The sequence below is a fragment of the Botrytis porri genome (genome assembly GCF_014898465.1).
Source record: "Botrytis porri strain MUCL 3234 chromosome Unknown BPOR_011, whole genome shotgun sequence".
Taxonomy (NCBI): domain Eukaryota; kingdom Fungi; phylum Ascomycota; class Leotiomycetes; order Helotiales; family Sclerotiniaceae; genus Botrytis; species Botrytis porri.
Window position 1 is genome coordinate 709,722 of NW_024066085.1, and position 22,066 is coordinate 731,787.

Here is a 22,066-nt window from a genome sequence, read left to right on the forward strand (position 1 = left end):
CAAAAAACAACTTTGCTGCTGAATCAACCATTTTCTCCGCACTCTTTCCAAAATGGAGGAAAATGCAACCCAGCCCTGTAAAGATCCCTTCTTCATTCCTTCTACTTATCCTCCTCCTCCCAAGACTCCAGCATTTGTTTTTAGCTCAATTACTGATGATCCTGATTATGAAGCTACTCAACCTACCGACGAAGCAATTCGCTTTGCCAACAGAAATTCTGGTTTGACCGACGAAGATGCTTCAGATATTGTTTGCATTCTCCATCCTGATTCCGATCTGGCGCGTGAAGCTTGTGCCGAAATCAACAAATCACACCCCAAAAATACAATCAGCCTTGAAGGCGGTAATGCTTACTTGACAGCAGAAGGTCAAATTCCCTGCGACCTGGCACTTCGACTATCAGCCAATCTGAAAGACGAGAATTTGGGCTGGATTTTTGGTCGAAGTGAGGACCGATGCGACTTTATGATAAGAGATGGCACACCTCCTCAGATAAGCAATCAACACTTCCGTATTTACCTCAATGAACATGGCTTCCTCATGGTAGAAGATATGTCTACCAATGGTATCTCTGTTGATGGTACTATACTCCGACTCAAGAAGAAAAACAATGGAAAGCCCTATCGACAAACTATCGAAAATGGGACTATTTTATCCCTTGCTTTAAACAAGCCCATTGCCCTCAGTATCAATTTTGTTGTTCGGATACCCCGACGTAGTGATGAAGCTCAAGGCGCCTTTGAAACAAATTTCGCCGTTCACGTTCGTCGAATTCAAGAAAAGCAAATTCGGCGTCGTGTGGCGGGTGGTGTGGACAGACAGCCAGTAAGTGATTGTTCTGTTCTTAAAGAAAAGCACAACTACTAAAGATTTCAGCTTAATCTCTTCCCAAATGCTGCCAATCGAGGTAACGCAGAATCTTCATCGATGTTCAGAAAGCGCGAATGGAGAGGTGGTTCAAAGTATAACAAGCTCGACATGATTGGCAAAGGCGCTTTTGCTGTTGTCTATAGAGTGACTGACAAACGAACTGGAGTTCCATTCGCTGCCAAGGAGCTTGACAAGAAAAAGTTTTTGAAGAATGGGGCCAAAAATATTGATTCGGAGATCAAGATCATGAGCAAGATTCATCATGTGAGTTCATTCGTGTCCCTTTAATATTTCACGCACACGCTCACACGTTTCAGGATAATGTGGTTTCGTTTGTCGAATGTATCGACTGGGATGATTATCTATATATTATCATGGATTTCGTCCCCGAAGGAGACCTCACAACCCTCGTTACAATGTGCCATTTCATTCCGGAAAATGCAGTCAAGGATATGACCATTCAACTACTAAGCGCATTAAAATACCTTCATTCGATAAATGTCACCCATCGCGATATCAAGCCTGACAATATTCTATGTCAAAGGCGAAATCCACTCCATGTCAAACTGACCGATTTCGGTCTGTCGAAGATGATTGATACGGAAGATACATTTCTGCACACTTTCTGTGGCACATTACTATATTGTGCGCCAGAAGTTTACAACGAATATCCGCAATATGATCGTACGGGTCGAAGAACCAATCGACGCAGTGACGATTCCACAACACAACAGAGATATGATCACGCTGTCGACGTTTGGTCGCTAGCTGGAGTGCTTTTCTATTCATTTTGTGGAACCCCCCCATTTCCTGTTGGAGCTGCCTCTCATCATACGCAAATACTTCAAAGAATAATGACAGTGCCTTTGGACGTTAGGCCCTTGCAACTTTGTGGAGTATCACCTAATGCGATAAGGTTTGTTATAAAAATGCTTCACACCGATCCAGAGCATCGTGCAACTATCGAAGATCTAGAGCAAAGCCCTTGGTTGACAGGAAACGACCCAGATCTTGATGAAACAGAGGATGAAGAAGTTGGACAGCTCGAGGTACCCGCTTCTCAGTTGAGTTTGCTGGATGATCCCGAAAACGATGGTAAAGATGACGAGTTTGGTGAGGAGACGATTCAATTCCAACCTCGTGAGATGCCGGACAGCTTCAGTACTGATGACTCGGATGATGAGAGATCCTTGGAGCTTGCAAGCTCAATTCCGAGTGACTTTGGTGCGGGAACAGAATTCACAACCGCAGAACAAATCGAAGGAGATGAAAGCTATGAGTTCATCCGGAATCCTGCAAATACTGGTCGCTTATTTGGCGAAGTTAATGTAAATTCGTCTGCCTTGGGAAGTTCTGGGGCTGTTCCAGTGGATCTCCCAACCCCGATCCAGCACATTGGAAATAGCAAACATCAGCGGGTTTCGAAACAAGACGACACACTTCCAGTCCCAAAATTCAGGAGTCGTCTTGAAGCTGCGAGCGCCATGCCAAAGACACCGCTCCCACCTCCACCTCACCCTCGCTTTGTGACTCGAGCTGCGAAGCACTTCGAAAATGGAAATGCTCAAAATCACTCGAGCCTTTTGGGTGCTGTATCTCAACTAGGTCATCTGCAGATGAATTCTCCCTTGATTTCCCCAACCGAAATTATAACTCCCCATTTGTCAACTTTTTCGCATGCTCAGGCTGCGAATATTAGTCTTCGAAGACCTCGGGATGTTGGTGGCTGGCAACCTGAGGAGTTTCCACCACAAAAACGCCGAAAGTCTGCGCGAACAATTGATGTCATGGTACCCCCAGAAACATTTTGGAATCCCAGAGATAAGTCGACTCATCATGAACATTATCCACCGATGTCAGCGACGGATTGGAATCGATATGTTGAGCTTGCCAAATCCAAAGGAGAGAAGTTTCAGCATGGCTGTACAATATTTGAGAATGTGATGGTTAGTTTCAGAAGCAATAGCAAAACTCCTTCGATTGGTTCGAATGTGTCGTTTCGAGCTCAATCTGAACCTTTGGTTGAAGGAACAAAACGATGTTTACCATTGACACGCGATGAACGAAGGCTCAGTGACGACGCTTCTGTTCAACAGAGCATAGCTTCCAAGGAAAATTTGTCCATCGCCACCGATGCTCTTGTGCCTAAAGTAGCTCAGAACTCTGAACCTTCTTCACCAGTCAAGATAGGCGCGACAAATGATAATGAAATAATTTCTTCTATTGAAGCCGCGACGGAAGGTATATCAGCTATAATCCCAAACATCGATGCATCTGCAGCAGATGATTTTCAGGTCCCTAAGCGCGTGCTTGCCAAGTTTTCTGCAACTCCAGATTCTTGTTTACCAACCATTGCTTTCAACATTACGGAAGCATTCACATCTTGGGGCCGCGGCTTTTCCAACACTATCCGCTATGCAACTCGTGAAGATATCCGAATAGGTGTTCCCAGATACGCGTTCAAGCTGATACTATTCAAAAATGATTTTTATCACCCCGGTGAAAAGTATCCGGAAGTATGGAATAAGAGCCATAGTGAAGAAGAAGAGCAAGGCTTTAGATTCTTGATCTCTACCAAGTCCTCCGCGGGTCTGAAGATCAATGGTCAAAAACTTCCAAGTCATAACATCAGTGAGACATTGGCTGAGTCGAAATTTTGGGGAGAAATTCGTAATGGCGACATCATCACGATTAGTACGACAAAGAACATGTTCTTGAAACTCAAATTCGACTGTTTCTGGGGTATGGGTAAATATAATCGTCACGAGTCGAAATTCTTCCTGTACAAAGAAGAAGATCATATTACAAAGGTTGACAGAGTATGTACCATGCTCGAAAGTGCGTTTATTGAGGAGCGCACCAAAAAGATGATTGAGGAGCATAAACTGGCCAAGGAGATAAAACGTCAAAGGACGCAATCTGTAGACATCTGATCTCCATTGGTCTTTCGCAATGGAACTTCACAACAACACTTCCTTAGGGACACCCCGACGGGCCGACGGGATCATTTTCTAACACAACCTTTTGTACTCTTATGAACACGAGACCTATTTCTTCCTTTTGTACTATCATCTTTTACGTACACATACCACACGCGAATTCTCTATCTGCTTTCGCTTAGCTTTTCTTTTCTGATCTCTTTTTACTATTTGCTTGCTTCCTTGGCTGAATGGCTTTACTTCTCTGCTTCTTTACATACGAGCTAGTTTTTTCTTCTGATGGTGAGGTTTTGATGGGGTCAAGAATTTATTCAGGTGCTTTCAGAGAGTGGGTAGATAATTTAATATTATGATAGATGTATGGGAGGGATGAATGAATGATATTGGATAGAATGGATACCCGTCGGATTGCGGAGAGACAGTCAGATTGGGTTGGATTTGCAGGTTGCTAATATGAATGGGGACATGAATGATATGTACCGTGAGCGAACTCAGTACACTGTAGCAGAGAAAAATATAGTTTGGATTATTTGAGAAAATACAAAAACATATCAAATGAATGATTGATGTAGGTTATGAATTAGCTAGCTTCTTAGTATATTTAGTGATCCCTTTAGCTTTACCTCTAAGTTGACTAGATGGTTGGTAGTCGACGCTATCCATAAGTGCGGCCCTATTCCTCATTAGTTGTTAGCAGATGGGCTATTTGCTTACCGAGTCGACCCCCTATTTCTTACAACCTATATATAGCCTAGTAGACAGGTATGTACTACGATGTATTAAGTCAAAGTGTCTGACTAATATTCAAAACAAACAAACACTGGTAGATTTTTGATAGTTAATAGTGATATATTTACTGCGTGCAAGATATCATACGAGTATATTACATGGAAGTATGGATACGCCGAAATAAACCACCTTGTAATTAATTAATGACTAATTATACTCGAGCAACTTTTACGATGGGTAGGTAGGTAAGCTGGGAAATGATATTTGGTGAGTGGATGGATCGTGAGTGGAAAACTTTAATAGAGTATACTTGCCGCAAAATCGACTGGATTTCCGGGATCCGGGATGGGGTGGGTGGGAGTGAGTATGCTGGGGAGAGAAGAAGAGAAGGAAGGAGAGGAGGAAGAAGGGATGTGGAAATGTGTTTGGCTTGGTCACGAGGTCTGTTTGATTCGGATTTTGAGTGCAGGAGCTTGGGGTTCTGAAGTTGAAGATCGGGTTACTGTCTAAATAGGTAGGTCTAGCTGGCCTGCGGTCGAGGATTGTGTCGTGTGGAAATGATGTTGAGGTATATGTGAACGTAGGTGTACGGATGGGTAGGGAGATGGATATATCGGTATATCGAGTGGGGATTGGAGGGACTGTGGTGATGCTGGATACTTTGTGATATAACCTTATATGTGAGATTCTTATCTAGGCTCGCCAGTGTGAATAATTGATTAATTAGTGATTGAAATTTAGAGATGAGTTATTTCGTTGGATTGATTCATCTGATTTGATTCGATCTCATGTTATTGGATTGTTAGAGTATATATTGATTTGAATGTCGAATTTCTATCTCACTATGAAATCTCGGATTTCGGTGGAATATTTGCTAGTTGCTATTAGTTGTAGTATCTCAGTATCTCAGTGATCAAACTCCAAAGTCTTGAGCATTCCACTGTATACTCTACATTCTCATTCCCTCCCTCCAACTACAACTACAACTACCGAATATCAACAACTCTCAAGCTCTCTCCTAGATCTCTTAATATATTTATTACCTGGTAATTTTATATTTATATTATTCTCGAATCTGATGTTTAAGATTGAGATTTATTCATCCATCATTTATCCATCCATTCATACCATTGATTGGTTCGTTCGTTCATTCCAATAAAATTTATTATAGCGATTGTCTCTCACCAAGGATTCCCTGTTGGATCTTTCCACGTTCCCCATCCATAGACCCAGACATCTAAACGTGTGGAATGTGAAATACAAAGTTGGGAATTGTTTATTTATTTACTTCTTATTATTAAACTACGAGTTTATTTACATATTTACTAGGTACCTAGGTAATTACCTCTCGACTCGAGTATCAATCATCAAGTATCCAATATCATCAAACCACCCATCCATCTCTCCACACCCAACACTCCCCCCTCATATCCCTTTCTATATCCCTACAGATTCTCCATCTAACAATCTAGATCTTCCATGCTAGAAATATGCACTTTAGAACACACACTGACTTACCAACTCAACTCAAATATTACTCACACTCAAATTCAAACACATTACTTCTCCATATATTCATCCATCCACCCACCCATCCATCCATCCATTCATCCATCCATCCATCCATCCATCCATCCGTCAATCTACCCAATGAATCACCACCATCACCACCATCACCACCATCACCACCATCATCACCACCATCATCACCACCATCATCACCACCACCATCACCAACTCAATCATCAGTCATTTAGTCAAACATACGTGTACTTTCTTTCATTTACTTCATTTACTTCATAAACTCCATCCCATCCCATCCCAAAATCCCATCCCGTAACACAACCAGATGAGCCTCGACCCTGCCTGCATAGAGCATCCTGCACTCCGCCTTCTACCCTCTATATCTCATCGGATCCCAGATCTACACCCAGCGTACGTCGTACAAACCACTGTGCCAACAATCAATCAATCAATCAATCAATCAATCCAACCACGGAAACCCCCCTGTCTTACCATGCTATGATGTGCCCTACATCTGCATCTGCATCTGCGTCTGCATCTGTGGAAACGAGCATTCATCCATAAACATCCACACGCATCGCATCGCATCGTATCACATCACATGAGCACGAGGGAGATCTTAATACCAATGTCCATCCCAGTTTACAGATAGCTGTAGTGAAACTATTGTGTAAACTTACTTTTTGGGAGGCTCAACTATGTCATCTCGCAATTCCGGGTGAAATGTGGTCAGATTAATCAAAATTCACGAGTCATGATAAATGTCAAGGAAGTGAAAAATATGGGTGTATGAATGAATATTTCTATTCCATTAATTTATCGTCTTCGAAACCCATAGTCTCGAATCACAATTCAAATCTCTAACCGCTGTGTAGACTCTACTCCTCTGTCTCAAAACTTAATAGTCCGCTACTGAAGAAGAAAGACGAGAATAAACGCCTTCTAATCGCTTTGTCTTTTCGAACCGATCGTCCATGATATATTCTCAAAGTAAACGTAAGAATCAAGAATCCTCGTAACCGTACCCATTCATTCATGCTATCTTTCTTTCTTCACCAAGAAACCATCCCAAAAAAATTATACCTCCAAACCATCATCGTTCATGCGTAAAGTACATTATAGGAATTAAAATAAAACTTTCGACAATTTGAATTGAAATCGAAAGTAATCAGGTACGAAGTGAAAAATCATGCATCCATAACTTAAAAATTGGATTCTTAGTTAAGGGTGACGATGGCTGCAAATGCAAGGAAGATGAATGCGAGTGGGGAAGCAAACTCAGCAGCTGCTGAGGTTGGGGCGGAGGTTGATGTGGAAGTTCCACCGGTGGAGCTGGATGAAGCAGTTCTGGATGAGGATCCACCTATGATTTGTTAGTTATAGTTCATTGATCAGGACAATTCAAAGGAAACATACTGGTTCTTGAGGCAGAGCTAGACCCGCTGAGAGTGGTGCTGCTGTTGCCGCTAGCAGTAGTAGAAGAAGAAGCAGAAGTTGAGGTACCGTTTGAAGTAGAAGAGCCAGTAGAAGAGGCGGTTGAGGAACCAGTGGAAGAACTAGTGGAGGAACCAGTGGAAGATCCGGTAGAAGTACTAGAAGTAGACGATTCTGAAGCGGAAGATCCGGTAGAAGTACCAGTAGTGGAAGATCCTGAAGCGGAGGAAGCACTGGTAGAAGAAGCAGTTACAGTTGAAGCAGAGGCAGTAGCACCTGAAACTGGGAATTGTTGACTGTAGTTGGGTGTGCTGGTGGAATCTTGAATCTCAATGGCATAGAGATCGGAGTCAAGACTGGATGATGGAGTCCAGGAGTAGGACGTTCCGGTCAATCCACTTCCGATGGTGGAGACAGTGGTGAGAGCAGTAGATGGACCATTCTTGAGGATAAGAGTGACGGGTCCCTCGGCATCTGACCAAGTGATGTTGAAGGGACTTCCAGCGGTGACGGCGAAGTCGGAGTTGGTCAATTTGACAGCGCTGGCAAGAGTTGCTGCAGCAGCGGCGAGGAAAAGAGTGCTGAATTGCATTTTTATTATTGGGATATTCTTCAAGACGATTGATTGACTGTAAAGACTATACGCAGAGACCGGTCAGTTGTTGGTTATAAGGATTGACCAGGTTTATGATAAGGGCGGATTGGAAAGTATAGATGAAAGATTGAGTGATGGGGGTAGATATTTATTACTTACTTTGCGAGTGAATGAATGAACTTACGGAGTTTCCGAAAGATGAGATTATCTGATAATTTGATAAAGTTGTGTTGATGATTTGATGTTGTTGTTGATGAACGACAGTGAGTATCCAAGAAGGAATATGTGTATATATAATGAGAGGAAGTGATAAGGATGAAGATGAAGATGAAAGAATCAGGAAGGAGCAGAAAATGGATGGAAGATGGGTTGATTGCTCTTCTTATTGTCATGGGAATTTTGGAATTTTGGGGTAAGCAATTGGGACCGATGATAAATACTACTAACGGGTACTATGGTAGGCAGACAGGCGGGGCAGGGTTCTGTTTATTTGATGATCAACAGGGGAAAGGACAGGTTAACAAGGATAATAATGCTTATGCTCATTTCATTTGACGCCAATTTTCCACGCTAGGCTCTTATTTAGTCGTATCTCATACTATTAACGGTTTAGCCTCCTTTAATTGAGTTCTTTCTACATGGTTAAATGCATGAGGTCGATGGTTAGTGAAATTGAAAAAAATACGGGGAAAAAGTTGGTTCAGGGGGTTGTTGATCCAATTGAACCAATCATCCATTGACTTTCCGTTCCTTCTCTTCTTTTCTTTTCTTTTCTTCACTTCACTCTTTACCCTTCACTTGATTTACCCTTCACCTCAGTCTTCACTTTGAACTTCAGTCTCTACAATAAGGAAAGACCTCTCCAAGTCCATAAGTCCACAAGTCCACACATATTCCACTCCACTATACATGAGGAGACATTCAAGAAGATTGACATAACTACCAACTATCCCATCTAATTAGGCCTTTATTTTCCGATATATCGCATTCCTCCGCATTCCCAAGGAAATTTGTTGCAAGTTGGCAGAGGAAAATGTAAGATCGTGGCATTTGGTTGTCTTTTTTTCCGTCCACCAAGGAAATCCAGCTCCGAAAGAGGAGTAGTAAGTCACAACATCCATATCCATATTCATATTCATATTCATATTCATATTCATATCCATATCCATATCCAAAAATAACGTCGACACTTGGTCAATCCTTAGCAATCACTGGGGACTCTCATCTCGATTCTCGACCCGTCTCCATTCATTGACAAGTCGCCTAGATCGAAAGGGGTGCCCCTTTTATACTCCGTAGATAGATTCATTCAATACATCGTAATGATTCGATACTCGGCACCAAACCCTTTTCAAAGTCGAAAATATTATAGAAGTTTCAACTAACTAACCTCGCGGCACGAGATTGAAATAAGATGTGATATAAAGTTTGAGCGCTTTCCAAAAGGTTCCATGCGGTAATTTTTAGCTACCTATCATGATTCATTATTGAGGTTTCTTTCGTTCCTGTCTAGCAATAACTCAAGCCATAGCGGTTGTCCGGCGTATCACCAAAAGGCTTGATTATTGACATTGCTCCATTGCTCGAAGAGATGTGACAACAACATTCTTCAGCATCACCATCCAGACTTGCCAAAGAGGAAAATTGTTTTTGCGGAGTCTTTTCTTTCTCAAACATAGATCCATCAAACTCCGCATTGATTGCATCATCAACAAATTCAACACAGATCTTTGAGAGGTCCCTCTCGTGCTCATACACACTACTGTAACACATCCTCCGCACTGTGTCTTGCATCTACAATATCTACGAATGTCCATCAATGTTTCGGAAGAACGACTAGTTCTACATCAGTGGCGAATACGAGGTCTTGGAGCTTGAGCAATCATGCCAATAACTCACGTGATCGTAGAGCTGTACCCGGGTTGGCGTTGTTTGTTGATGGACTGGCTATATTTCTTCGTCGTAATGTCCACATTAGGGTTGGGTGAGTGAAAAGAGAAAAGTGTGTATCGACGAGGAAACTTAATTCAAGGTATCCGAGAAGCCTTCGCTCCTGTGAGATATCAGGAATGACGAATGATTTCAATTGGTGTTTCCAGTGAAATATCAGTACTGGGATACTGGTAGGAAATCAGCTGTCTGGCATTTGCCAAGATATTTGGGCATGTAAGATCTAGATGGTCGGAGGCCGACATTGTGAGATTGTAGTTACGGATAGCCTCATCGTTCTGGCAAGGAAAACAGTAGTAATGATTACTTTCGAGTCGAAGGACGAGTATTCAACACTAGTTGAAAATTCCATTCGAACTTATTCGCCGCGCCAAAGCTCATCAAGATAATCCAAAGACTGCGAGCTCAAGTGAACAGGTACAAAGGTATATTTTCCCAGTACTCAGAGCAAAGAAGCACTCAACGGGCAGAACAATTATCTATTCACCAAACATTTGAACGCATAACCAACTTTGGTGTATCTCAACGAAGAGTCCTTGTTGCGCAGCTTAAGTACCAAGCTGGTATCATGAACTGAGGCTCGATGTACGCAAACAAATTTCCAATAGATTTGAGCGTCCGCCTTTTTTTTATAAGTATCATTGTAAGATGCTTGGTGATTTTCACTCTGAGAGGTACCTCTTGGTATGTATATCCCACAAGTTATGGAAACTTCTCATTTGATGGCTACCTATGCGCGTGTGGATGAGAAACTCGAGGTGGTGGTGAGGTAAAGCATGGCACACACGAGAAAATGATCAAATATCGATTTCATTGCCCATGTCCTCCTCTATCATTCGTAAAGGTTTTTTGGAAGCTTAAGAGATAACGCAACAGTTGAACTTGTACTCCTAAATTGGGACATTGAATACCCAGTTTATAAGGCTTAAAACTTGCTTCAGTGTGATATCTCGTTGCGTAAAAGCTGGTTTGTGTTCGAATGCAGAAGGAAGATAGAAAGTATCTGTCTCCTAGTTGCATAATCTTATTTTCTTGCACCTTCATTCATTTCCATACAATAATCAAAACCAACGCAAGTTATCAATCGCGTTCTATTTGTTTACTTCACTAAAATTCTGAGTTCAACACTGACATCTCACAACATGAATCCCGAAATGGAGGATATCCATAATAACGTTGTAAGTGTTGCTAACGTAAAATACACATATTTGTTGTTACTTAATACATACTGCTTAGAGCCCGAGTCTTCATAAAGGATTGAAATATTATGACATGGGAAATGAAGGATTGGAGGGAGAGTTGATTGAAGGGCGGCCACAAATCCCTAACTTCAAAGCATTCAAGCTGGATACCTCTGAAGCCAAGGATAAAGAAGGTCGTCTCGCCAAAATCGAATTATGGGAGGAAAATATGAAGAGGAATAAAGCACGGAAGCAGCTCAATGGAAGCGTGGAAGGAGCGGCATGTACACGAAAGGTTCAAGCAGAATTGCCTCTTATTTCTTCCACACCTTCGCCGTCGCCCCAAGACTCAATAATGTATAATACTCGGCAGGAATCCGTGAGCTCGGAGATGAGTGGTTGGACAGAAGAAGAAAGAGAACAGGCTATCCATAATGGGATGTATGGGGACGCGTATGGAGATATATATGGCGATGTTTATTGGGATGCGAATGTGGATCTACACGAAGAGAATCCCGTTTCAGAAAGTCTCTCGCGTACAAGACGAAAAAAATCGAATCGAAGTAAACAAAGGAAGAAGGCTGCAGAACTTCAAGCTTCCCTACAAGCCTATGGATTACTTCCTGTTCCTCTTCCTCCGCAACCTTTACAGGAGCAATCTGATCGAACGGTTTCGCAGCGTGATGGCGCAGCTCTTCGCCCCAAGTCAAATAATAATTAACAGGGAGTAAGAGAGCAGGAAGTGGGGAGGCAGATGGCTATGGAGCGATCTAATTCTGGAGGGCTTACTCTACAGCACGATCGTCTGAAACAAATCGCTGATCTACGTGAGAGAATAAGGGCGCGCAAAGCTTTGGTGCAAGCACAGGGTCTTCTCCCTGTGTCCCCTTCTCGGCAAAATGTGCAAGAGGGCTCCATTCGAACCTTCCCGGACTCTAACACTATAACTAATGTCTCTGAATCTCATGACAATCAGGTCAATGAGAGACAGCTGAAACCTCTCGAGATGGTGGATATCGAGAATCTTAGGGTTGGAGCTAACCCGCAGAAGAAGGGTTCAAGTCAGCATAACACCAAGAGCCCAAAAACATATCAGGTCAGGTTACAAGAGCAGAGGAATAAAATGCGAGCAAAGACACAAAAGAGTGCATTGGATCGACAGAAATCGTATGGGATTGCAGCTACCCCTGCTCAGCCTACGCAAAACGATTCCATGATTGTTTGTAGAAGTCATGAAAACGATGCTGTGACTACGCTTCAGCAGGACAAAGATACTAAAGTGAAAAACGAGGTAGAACCGAGTACTTCAATAACAGATGAAATTAGAGTGTTAATACAGAGGGTGAAGGACCGAAGAAAAAGTCTATCAGCACTAAATAACTTTGAGTTGACGGGAAAGATGAAAGAAGAACAGGAACAAGGGCTTTCGGCTCCGGAACACATTGGATTATCGATAGAGAGTACCATTCCGATGAGTGTGCCCGCCAAGATGTGCGATGTCGCGGAGAAGATGAATTCGGATATAGTGCCAAGAAAAGCTGCGTTTTCAGAGGAAAGTTCATCATTGCACGCACATTCTGCTCCTCAGACGCCGTGGCAGGAAAATTCTTCTATATTCAGTAATGCAAGGCGAGAGGTGTCACAACTTGAGTGTGAGCAAGGGCATCACACGAAAGGGGCGGAAGACGGGGAACCACTTCCAATACTAATGGATAATGGATTCCTGCCGGAGAACGTGAATATGGAAATCGATCTTGTTATTGAACATAGAGACGAGGAGGACGTTGCAAAACTATTTTCAATACCTCAAAATATTGGAGATATGCTAGACAACGCGAGGCGGCGCGGCACAAAGATTGGAGAAGCAATGTAAGAGCCTTCACTAAGATCTGACGCCATGGTCGAGGATACATCAAAAGATGACTGGCCCAGCTCTATTCCGGAAATGCTATCACACCTTTTATTTATGCCGGAAGTCCTCGAAGAAATGATAAAAATGGAAAAGGAATGGTTGGGATGGCTAGGAGTAGATACTGATGTTGATGCCGACGTTGAAGATTTCATCAACTCAACGACACCCTCATCCAATACCACTATCGAGCACCGACCAGATTCAGAAGAGACCAGGCCGAGAGCCACCCCCGATATCTCAGCAGAGCTATTCAGTATATCAGAAGATATCGAAGATATGATAAGCACAGAAAATAAGTGGTTTGGCTGGCTGGGAATGGATGTTGATGTTGAAGATTTCGCGGGCTATCATGAGCTACAATAGATTGCAAAGTGAGGAACGTCAACGTCTTACATATCGTGAGATTTCCAGATCTCTTGGAAACGGGATGGATTGGGTTCCCGGAGTGCTAACACCGATATCGACGATTTCCATATATCTATATCTAATGGAGTTCGATTATAGGCTTTCTTACATTCTGTGGATGTTATGGAGATGTTGCACAGGTCTTGGAGCATGAAATTGAAGGAGATTGCATGGTGGTATAGAAGTCTTGCAAGAGACACGCACGGCTGTGATCAACTATACATATTCAATTTAGTATTGCCCAGGTTTCCTCGCACTATCTACAGGCAAAGCTCAGTCACACGATACAACACAAACATCGATCCTGGAAGCACATCATTTTAATCTTTTTTTATTGGGTTTTTCCTATTTATCTACTTTTCTACTTCACCTCATACCATAAATTTCCTTCCTAAACAAATCAGCAATTATTAAAATAACCCAAGTTATAATAGCCATCTGCTAGCAGTACTGCCTGCATGCATGTATTGTCGAAATCCCCAAGTCTGTGTATCATATCCATATTCCTATTCATGATCCCATGAGCGTATCCCATAGGTGTTTCTTAACCCCTTACGTATCCCAGAGTGTGTAAGCCAAGCAACGAAGCGAGTAAGTAAGTATTCCCATGAAGTAAAGTGTCCCCCACGCATCCCATCATATCCCCGATCAAAATCTCTCGTGGAATATTGCGTGATGAACGACGGCTTCGGGAAGTCTGTATTCTGTAGTGTTGGTACTGGTACTGTGTCCTTATGTATGTCTTGAGTGTGTGTATCCGCTCAATTTGATTGAGAGAGAGAAGATGAAATCAAGGAAAGAGATCAAACGAATCAACTCTGTCAGCTCCGTCAACTTCGTGTGTGAGGAGAAATTAGAAGATGAATGCAAATGGAATTCGACCACAGATGTAACTCCTTCAAAGCAGGCCTTCCTATCTCCATTCAAATTAGAACCTGAGCCGATGAAAATCAAACCAAAGAAATGAAAAGGAAACAAATTAAAGCAAAAAGAAATGAAAGAAAACTCGAGAGAGAGAATCAAAAGAATGTGAGCGATTGATTGATAGTGAACAATTACACATCCAAACGTCTTTTGTTTGTATATCTTTTGTGAACATGTGTATGCTTTGGTAGCATAGTATGAGTGATATTCGTACGCCGTTGACCAATTCCCAGTTTGCTGAACCATTTGTTTGTGTTGTAGTGTTTTGGAGTGAAAAGTGCTTAATCCATTGCTAAAGTAACATTGGAAGTAAGCGGGGGAAGAATTGCTGAAAAGAGCTTAAAGTTTGAGAGAAGAAAATGTAGGGATGGGTCCCCAGCTATCGTCATCATCATCATCATCAGCTTCCTTCTTATTCTTATTATTGCCATTGCCATTGCCATCAGTATTACCATCCCCTCCTGTACCGGTTTTGGACTTCGGTGTAGGAGTAGATGCAAAACCACCTCCGCTGAAATCCAAGGGATTGCATTTGACACTAGCGCCACCATTGTAGCCGCCTATATCCGGAAGGACGGTTTCGGTATCTGTTGGGCTTGACTAGAAACTGTTACTAGTAGCGCTATAGGATTGATCTGCATTAGCATCCCAAGATTGATTATTGGTATAGGTATTGCCACCATATGATTGCTCCGCATCATTATTGGTAGTCTCGGCCCAAGAATTCTCTCTAGATGGCTTAGGAGTAGCCGAATACTCAGGGTTTTCTTGAAAAGATACTCGGCGTCGAAGCTTGACACGATCAAGCACAGCGGTCTTAGAACGAGCTGTTCGGAGAGTGAGATCAGTAGCGTCGTCAACGATGGTAGCATTATCATCTTTGCCTGCAACGTTTCGAGTGCGATTACTAGCGTTGTGGTGATTTGTTTCGTTGGCAGCCACTGCTGCATTACCGTACTCAACATAGGCTGTATAGCTTCCAATTTGATCCCTGTACTTCTGGGAGGTAGAGCGGACAGCATGGCTCTTATCGTCGACTTTGGAATCTGGAATTTCAGCACGTTCATAACTACGACGGCTAGGTTCAATAACTGGCTTCTTTTTGAGAATTGCCTTTGTACTCGGGGCGGCGATAGTGGATTCAATTTCATTCCCACTGTCTGTAGTGTCGCGAATAGAAACTGGCTGAGAGACCATGGATAAACGTGTAGAGTCCGAAACACTAAGTTCATATAAGCCAGCTGGTGTTGATGTTGTTGTGAAAGAATCCGATTGAGTGACCATTGAGCCAGAAGATTGAGAATAAGATGATCGAGAATGAACTCGTGATTTTCGATTCTGTTCCAAGGGTTGATCAAGCTGATCGATTGTCGATGCATTCATCCATGCCTGATTGTTCCGAGGAGTGCTCTGATGTTGAGGAACTTTAGGTAAATTACTCTGAGAAGTTGAACAATCTCTGCTTCTGGACACATATCTGGGGTCCCAATTACCGTTCGAGGTTGGTGGGTCTGGCGCTCGAGGAGGTGTCTTGGTGCCATCCATAAAGTTTCCATAACTTTTGAATGAGCTACGTTGACGACGACGAGGTCCTGGGTTTGGCAAATTCTGATGAGCCATTTCATCTAGATATAATTAGTCGCTTTGATTGCAGATGTCATAAAAAAGATAACATGGTACTTACAAGCTCTATTAAACTCTTCACTAGAATCTGAAGAACAACGAATGGTTGAAGGATGATAGATATCTGAAGAAGCACGTCGAATACTTGGCTCGAAACTCCTCAGAGAGCTTAAGCTTGAACTTGTTCGGCTTGTAGTAGTCCATTTATACTGCGTCTCATTGCCATGCTGATCAACTTTAGAGGTAATATATGTTTCTCGAGTCCTGATGGGGGTAAGTGGAGGACTGCGACGTCTCTCTTGTGGTCTCCTTAGATCGTGTCTAGATTCAAATCGAGATCTGGGAAATTCATGTTCGGTCTCGACAACGATGAAGTCTTCGTCAGAGGAGCGCGGGACACGGCGAGGCAGATTTCTTGGCCCACGTCGAGATTCAGGCTGTTCATGTTCGGTTTCAACCACGATAATATCTTCATCGGAGCGACGACGAGGAACATGTTCATGTACTTGCTCATGAATGTCATCATCGTAAGTACGCTCAGGATATGCACGCTCAGTACGTCTGCGCTGAGCATGATCTTTCGTACGTAAGCTTGGAAGAGACTCTTTTGAGAAACGAACAGATCTTGGCGGAGATTCGTAACGAGCAGCAGAGTGAAGCGGCTCAACGTATCTGTATGCTTTATGAAGGTCTTGTCGAGAGGTGGCTTGAGAAGTAGCATTTGCTTTCCTCGCTTGCTGGTTAAAGCGGACTGACTTTTCTCGGGAATCATCAACGATTGATGGTGGACTGACCGATAAGGATCGATTTGTGATACTGATTCTCACCTTTGGCTCTCCTCTAGCAGCAGAGTCTTCATCAACGATATCTCTTTCACGAGTACGAGTGTAGCTTCTGGATGCTGAGTGTTTCGAGTTGTCCTCACTTCGTCGAGCTGGGTCCTTGGGTGCGGTTTCGCGTTCGTGTGTAACTTTCTCCTCAACGACGACTTCAGGCCGATGGTCTTTACAGTGAGCATTGCCTCTTCCCTCATCATCTCGGCTCAAGAATTCAGTTGAACGAGCTCGAGACATAGGTTTGCGTCTGTAATGCTTCTGAAAAATATTAGTAAGGGAACTTTCAAAATCACTGAGCAATCTAGCTCACCTTCGAACCTCTCTCTTTTGTTCTTCTTCTTCTTCTTCCTCTTCCTCCATATCCATCAATCCTTGAATCACTGTCATCACTATCATCACTACTTGAGCCACTAGTAGAAGTAACGTTTCTGCGACACCTGCGACAAAACCCAGGAGTAGGAGTCTCGCCAGCCTTGATTGGATTTTCAAGATGGTACTTAGAAGAACGATCTCTCTGGCAGCCGACACAGATATGTTTGGTGATGACGGTCGTTGTGGTAGTCTTGATCTCTGTATGGTCATCATTGTTTCCGTCTCTTTTTGACTTTGACTTCTCCCTCTTAAGAAAGTCGGATTCTACTTTTCGAAGATCTTCAAAATCTGGGGACTTTGATACTTTTGGTGGAAACGCAAATCGCATGGGTTGCTGTGCTGTTGTCGATGCCGGCACAGGCGCAGGAGCAGCAGGAAATCCAGGAACAGGGTAGAAAGGAGGAAATCCAGGGGCTGTTTGAGCAAAGAAATTGGGATTCGGGAAGGGCTGTTGAGGGATGTTTGGCGCATAAGGAATTGGTGGTGGTGCAAAGATGGGAAAGTTTTGTGGTGGGTGCGCTGTCGAATGAGGAGGTCGTGGGATAGGAAAGCGCGCCAGTTTCTTCTTCTTCCTCAAGGCCTCTATGGAAGTTTTTCTCTTGGGTTCATGGATCCCGAAAGCTTGACCTAGCAAACTGAAGTTTTTCTTTCCACGTTTTGTAGAAATCTTTCTTGCCATCACCATGCGGCCATTATTTTTCTTGAAATAATACGGGTACCCGTCTCTTACTATCTCCTCGGTTGTGTCAGAGCCATCATCGCTCTGAGAGCCAGCTCGCAACCTGAGATTGTTGATTAGAATTGAGGATGTTGAGAAAGAACTTCATTCGAATTGCTTAACTCAAATGAAGGGGAAAAGACTTACATAGTAAGCATTTTGGCCACCGAGTTAGGGGATTGTTATTTGTTAACCAGCCGAGGACCGTCCTAGGATTGTTGTCTGTGGCTTCTATATTGTCGTCTTGTTACTGCTCGGACACAAAGTAGACGAATGGAAATCCTGTAAAAACGTCGGAAAGTAGATGAAAGAAGTGAAGTAAAATGGTATCACAAAATCATAAGATTCTTGCCTACCATTAAGCAATTAATATTAAAATTTGAATACAAAGCCGACTCAATGAAAGAAGTAGAAGGGAACTTGATGTGCAATTTTGTCTTGAAAACCTTGGTTGTATAGGTGTGCAAAAGAAGATGAGAGAAACGAGATATTGAATCTATGGTATGATGGTTTCTCGGGCTCTCCCTACTCGGCTATCGTCAACATCATTAGCATTGACCAACCAGATGCCTCGACGATGAATAGATACACAAACAGAGATAATTCAAAAGGTATTATTCACTGTTATCGACCCATAATCATGAAGAGGTGGCTGGCAATGTTCTCTCGGGTTCTTATCGGTTATTAAATAGTATCATCTCGACCTTTGAAGGTGAGGTGAGGGGGCTCTTTTGTCCAAAGGTTGAACAATGTGAGATGGGAAAGTGAAGGGAAATAATGCTTCGAGCTGCATTATAGGAAGGAGCTGGTGTTTTGTTCCAGCTAACATTAAACTAGTAATGACTACCTATTCAGGTAGGTAGGTGGTATATCATAATAAAGTGAATGATTATTGTTAGTAAACCAGTGTTGAAAAAATCTCTTAGCTATATTCTGAAAGTGCTATCAGAGACTATGAAATAAAGAAACTGAATGTCAAATGGATCTCATACCTGTCACATCAATCAATACCCGAAGCTGATTGAACCTAAAGTAGGGCCATATTTACGAGTACATTTTATTTTCTATACATAATATAATATTGGACTCACGCTATTTTTCAATACGCCCAACCCTGGTTAAGGAAATATGATACAAAGCAAAGTTCATCTCTTTATTCAACTCTCAAAACTTTTGGCCCTCTCTTCTTCATTGCCTTCTTCTTTTTGTTGCCTCTATCGAATGATGCGGCTGATGCATGATCTCGGCCAACATTGTCAAGGTCTTTCACCTTGTAGATTCGGATGATCCAATTCTCACTAGTGAATGCTTCTTCAACAGTGTTAAGAACTGGGCCAACTTCTGGCATCTTTACGCCACGAACTCTATCTTGGGCTTGTCCAGGTGGGAAGAGGGAGTTGTAGTTGTAGTATGACATTTTGTACCTGTTCAATATTTAGCAAATTTCCAAAAGTATTATGATCAGCGTGACTTACATCAAGCTGTCCTTCATGGTTTGAGTGGCGCCATCGTCAACTCTGTACTCTCCACGTTCAGTGAAAAAGTCACGTTCCTTAACCTCATCTGGCCAAATACCTTCGGCAATTCTGACCATCCACAAGAACTTGTTAATATCATCTCCAGAGTATCCAAGGAGACCACCGAAGACAACAAGAACATAATCAACTTCATGTTGGCGCATTATAGGGTAGCTGACCTCTTCACGAGAGCTCATTGCCTTTCCGACAGTTGCGATGTGGGTGTTATTCCAGGTGTTGTTGTCGACCAGTGTGGGTCTATCAGCCATACCACCAATTTGGTAACCGTAATCCCACCAGGACATGATCTTCGCATCTTCCTTAGTGTTTTGTCGTAACCATTGATACGCTTCTCTGTAATCGTCGATGATATGCTGGCTACCGTCTGGCATTCTACTAGCGAGCACGACAGATGGAGAAGAGTAGGCATTCGATGTGACCCAAGTACAGTGGAGAACAAAGATCAAGAGATATGTTGTCATGGCGCCAACAACGGAAATCTTGGAGAAGCTAGCATAGATACCGACAAGGGGTTGACGCATGGAGCGAAGTTCCTCTTGTTTAGCGGCCTTCTTTGTGGCGCCATTGCTAGCACCATCAGTAACAGTAGCGGCTGAGATTGGTTCATCAGGTGATTTGAAGGTCAAGTAAGTGTCCAAGATATTGGACAATGCCAACGCTGCAGCCACACAGACGATTGGTGTCAAAGTAAGCATTAATCTAACCATGACACCAGAGAAGTAACTGGCGAGAATTGCATATACGACAACGAAAACTTGCTCATCGGCAAGCTTCAAGAAGCAAAGGTACACACCAGCTGGAAAGAGCCAGATGAGAAGGTTGAGATCGAAGAAATAAGCTGGCCATGCGGTTGGCTGATGCTCAGAGACAGAGGCGATGATAGGGATGTGAATTTTGGCGTATCCGGTATCCCACAAAGAGTAGAAACGACCAGTCCAAGGAGCAATGACACCAGAGACGGTCAAAAGTACTAAACCACCAAAGGAGATCACGAAAACGACAAGAACAAACCCTCTAAGAAGAGTAGCGAATTGCTTGCTTGGTACACCCGAGCGGACGAATTCGACGAAACCAACCAATTGAAGAAGACCGAAAACACCTGAACAGATTAGCACATTAAATATTTCAAAACAAGGAGGTTAAACGTACCGAGAGCAGACATATGCTCACTACTGCGAATTGGCAAAAATCCTACAAATGGAATTTGCATGCTTGCCAACGTGCCTAGTGCGTACCAAGTACAGTAACTGACATAGACTCTTGGACTAAATCTTCCCATGCAGACTAATACAAATACATGGAGGGGGATCAAATTGGTAATGAAAACATATCCACCCCAGGCTGATACCATGTATCCATAGAACAAAGCGCAAAGAGCACCCCAAAATGCGGATCCGAGCTTGATGGCTTTGATCCAGAGGTAGAACGTGAAGACGAGTAGGAAGATTGCAATGGCTTCGTTATCGTAGCTGCCAGCAACTGATCGCGATATGTAACCTGGAGCAATCCCCATAAAAATAGCTGCGAGAAGACCAGCGGATGGGGATGTGGACATCTCATTGGTGAATAGGTAGGTTGCGAAGGCAGTCAAACCAGAGAAACCAGGTGCAAGAAGCACACAAATGTTTCGAATATCGACTGGAATAGTAAGAGCTCGAAGGGCATGATAGATGACACCACTGGTGACCATGAGACCTGGGTATAAAGTTCCTCCCGTAACTCGACCAAGTGGATGCCATGTTCGGTCGTCAAACCAATCCCAGAAATCGTAGAATCCATTCGAGACCAAATATTTTGTAGCTCTGAAATTGAACCAAGGATCAACTAAATGTAAGTTAGTTTCCGGGCATCTGTTGAGGGTAGATCTGGAGCAAAGAGAGCTCCGTCCATTGAGGGGTTCATCGGGTACTAACATTCGTGAATTATACTTTCGAATCCTAAAAATAATGATGTTAGCGTTTATTACACAGCTTGTACATTGGCAGAAAGCACGATAAAACTGTTATGTCCTTCAATGCCATGAAAAATGCACAATTCCCAGAGCATTATGTGTGAAGCTTGAGGTACTTACGAATCACAGAAAACAGTCGACTGGCGATTGCAGCGCCAGCAATTAAGCAAAGAATTACAATTCTTAAAACCCCACGAGAATTCTTTCCCGTGCTCCCTTGGAAGAACGGTTCCTGAGTTTTGGCAACCATGTTGATGGCAGCTATGGTGAAAAGGAAAGTTGTCGCTGGTTGAAAGTTTCTCTGGATTAACACATATCTGTTCGCAATGCCGCACTTCAGAGCTCCGCGTCAATTCACAGGGATTAAGTTCAGTGACCCGCCGCACTAGTCCAAGTATCACGTGAATTGATCAACACATCAATGGCCTATTCTCTGTTTGTGATGTGTACCCAATGTAGGATGCTTGTCTCGATTTCTCAAGAAGCTGGAGTGTTTAAGTGATGAGGTTTTGAGGTGCGAACTAATTTTATTTGGCTCTGATTTGAAGGGACGAATGTATTCCT

The 22,066-nt window shown here is 42.9% G+C and overlaps 5 protein-coding genes across 5 annotated transcripts; 2 read left to right on the top strand and 3 right to left on the bottom strand.

The window, feature by feature from the left end:
• Positions 1 to 52: 52 nt before the first annotated feature.
• EAF01_008248 (uncharacterized protein) lies at positions 53 to 3,804 on the top strand (the record flags this gene model as incomplete). Its single annotated transcript, XM_038916504.1, has 3 exons — positions 53 to 826; positions 878 to 1,135; positions 1,189 to 3,804. The coding sequence occupies 3 exons, from the start codon at positions 53 to 55 to the stop codon at positions 3,802 to 3,804; spliced, it is 3,648 nt and encodes a 1,215-aa protein (XP_038767866.1).
• Positions 3,805 to 7,280: 3,476 nt separating this feature from the next.
• On the bottom strand, positions 7,281 to 8,089 carry EAF01_008249 (uncharacterized protein; the record flags this gene model as incomplete). Its single annotated transcript, XM_038916505.1, has 2 exons — positions 7,281 to 7,426; positions 7,480 to 8,089. The coding sequence occupies 2 exons, from the start codon at positions 8,087 to 8,089 to the stop codon at positions 7,281 to 7,283; spliced, it is 756 nt and encodes a 251-aa protein (XP_038767867.1).
• A 3,095-nt stretch (positions 8,090 to 11,184) lies between these two features.
• EAF01_008250 (uncharacterized protein) lies at positions 11,185 to 13,498 on the top strand (the record flags this gene model as incomplete). The annotated part of the gene is made up of 4 exons (XM_038916506.1): positions 11,185 to 11,220; positions 11,279 to 11,893; positions 11,948 to 13,092; positions 13,156 to 13,498. The coding sequence occupies 4 exons, from the start codon at positions 11,185 to 11,187 to the stop codon at positions 13,496 to 13,498; spliced, it is 2,139 nt and encodes a 712-aa protein (XP_038767868.1).
• Positions 13,499 to 14,803: 1,305 nt separating this feature from the next.
• Positions 14,804 to 18,171, bottom strand: EAF01_008251 (uncharacterized protein; the record flags this gene model as incomplete). The annotated part of the gene is made up of 5 exons (XM_038916507.1): positions 14,804 to 15,051; positions 15,073 to 16,089; positions 16,149 to 17,181; positions 17,234 to 18,077; positions 18,161 to 18,171. 5 exons carry the CDS (start codon positions 18,169 to 18,171, stop codon positions 14,804 to 14,806), a joined length of 3,153 nt encoding a protein of 1,050 aa, XP_038767869.1.
• A 749-nt stretch (positions 18,172 to 18,920) lies between these two features.
• On the bottom strand, positions 18,921 to 21,868 carry EAF01_008252 (uncharacterized protein). Its single transcript, XM_038916508.1, has 5 exons — positions 21,623 to 21,868; positions 21,465 to 21,488; positions 20,701 to 21,375; positions 19,489 to 20,650; positions 18,921 to 19,437 (listed from the first exon to the last, which is right to left on the bottom strand). Exons 1-5 carry the CDS (start codon positions 21,750 to 21,752, stop codon positions 19,167 to 19,169), a joined length of 2,262 nt encoding a protein of 753 aa, XP_038767870.1. The 5' UTR covers positions 21,753 to 21,868; the 3' UTR covers positions 18,921 to 19,166.
• Between the last annotated feature and the right edge of the window lie 198 nt (positions 21,869 to 22,066).

Bases quoted from the DNA above. Each gene is read 5' to 3' on its own strand.
- EAF01_008252 (XM_038916508.1), bottom strand. From the start codon at position 21,752: ATGGTTGCCAAAACTCAGGAACCGTTCTTCCAAGGGAGCACGGGAAAG. The intron at 21,489-21,622 runs GTAAGTACCTCA...CATTATTTTTAG, and splicing joins TCGACTGTTTTCTGTGATTC to GATTCGAAAGTATAATTCAC. The intron at 20,651-20,700 runs GTACGTTTAACC...TAATCTGTTCAG, and splicing joins TGAGCATATGTCTGCTCTCG to GTGTTTTCGGTCTTCTTCAA.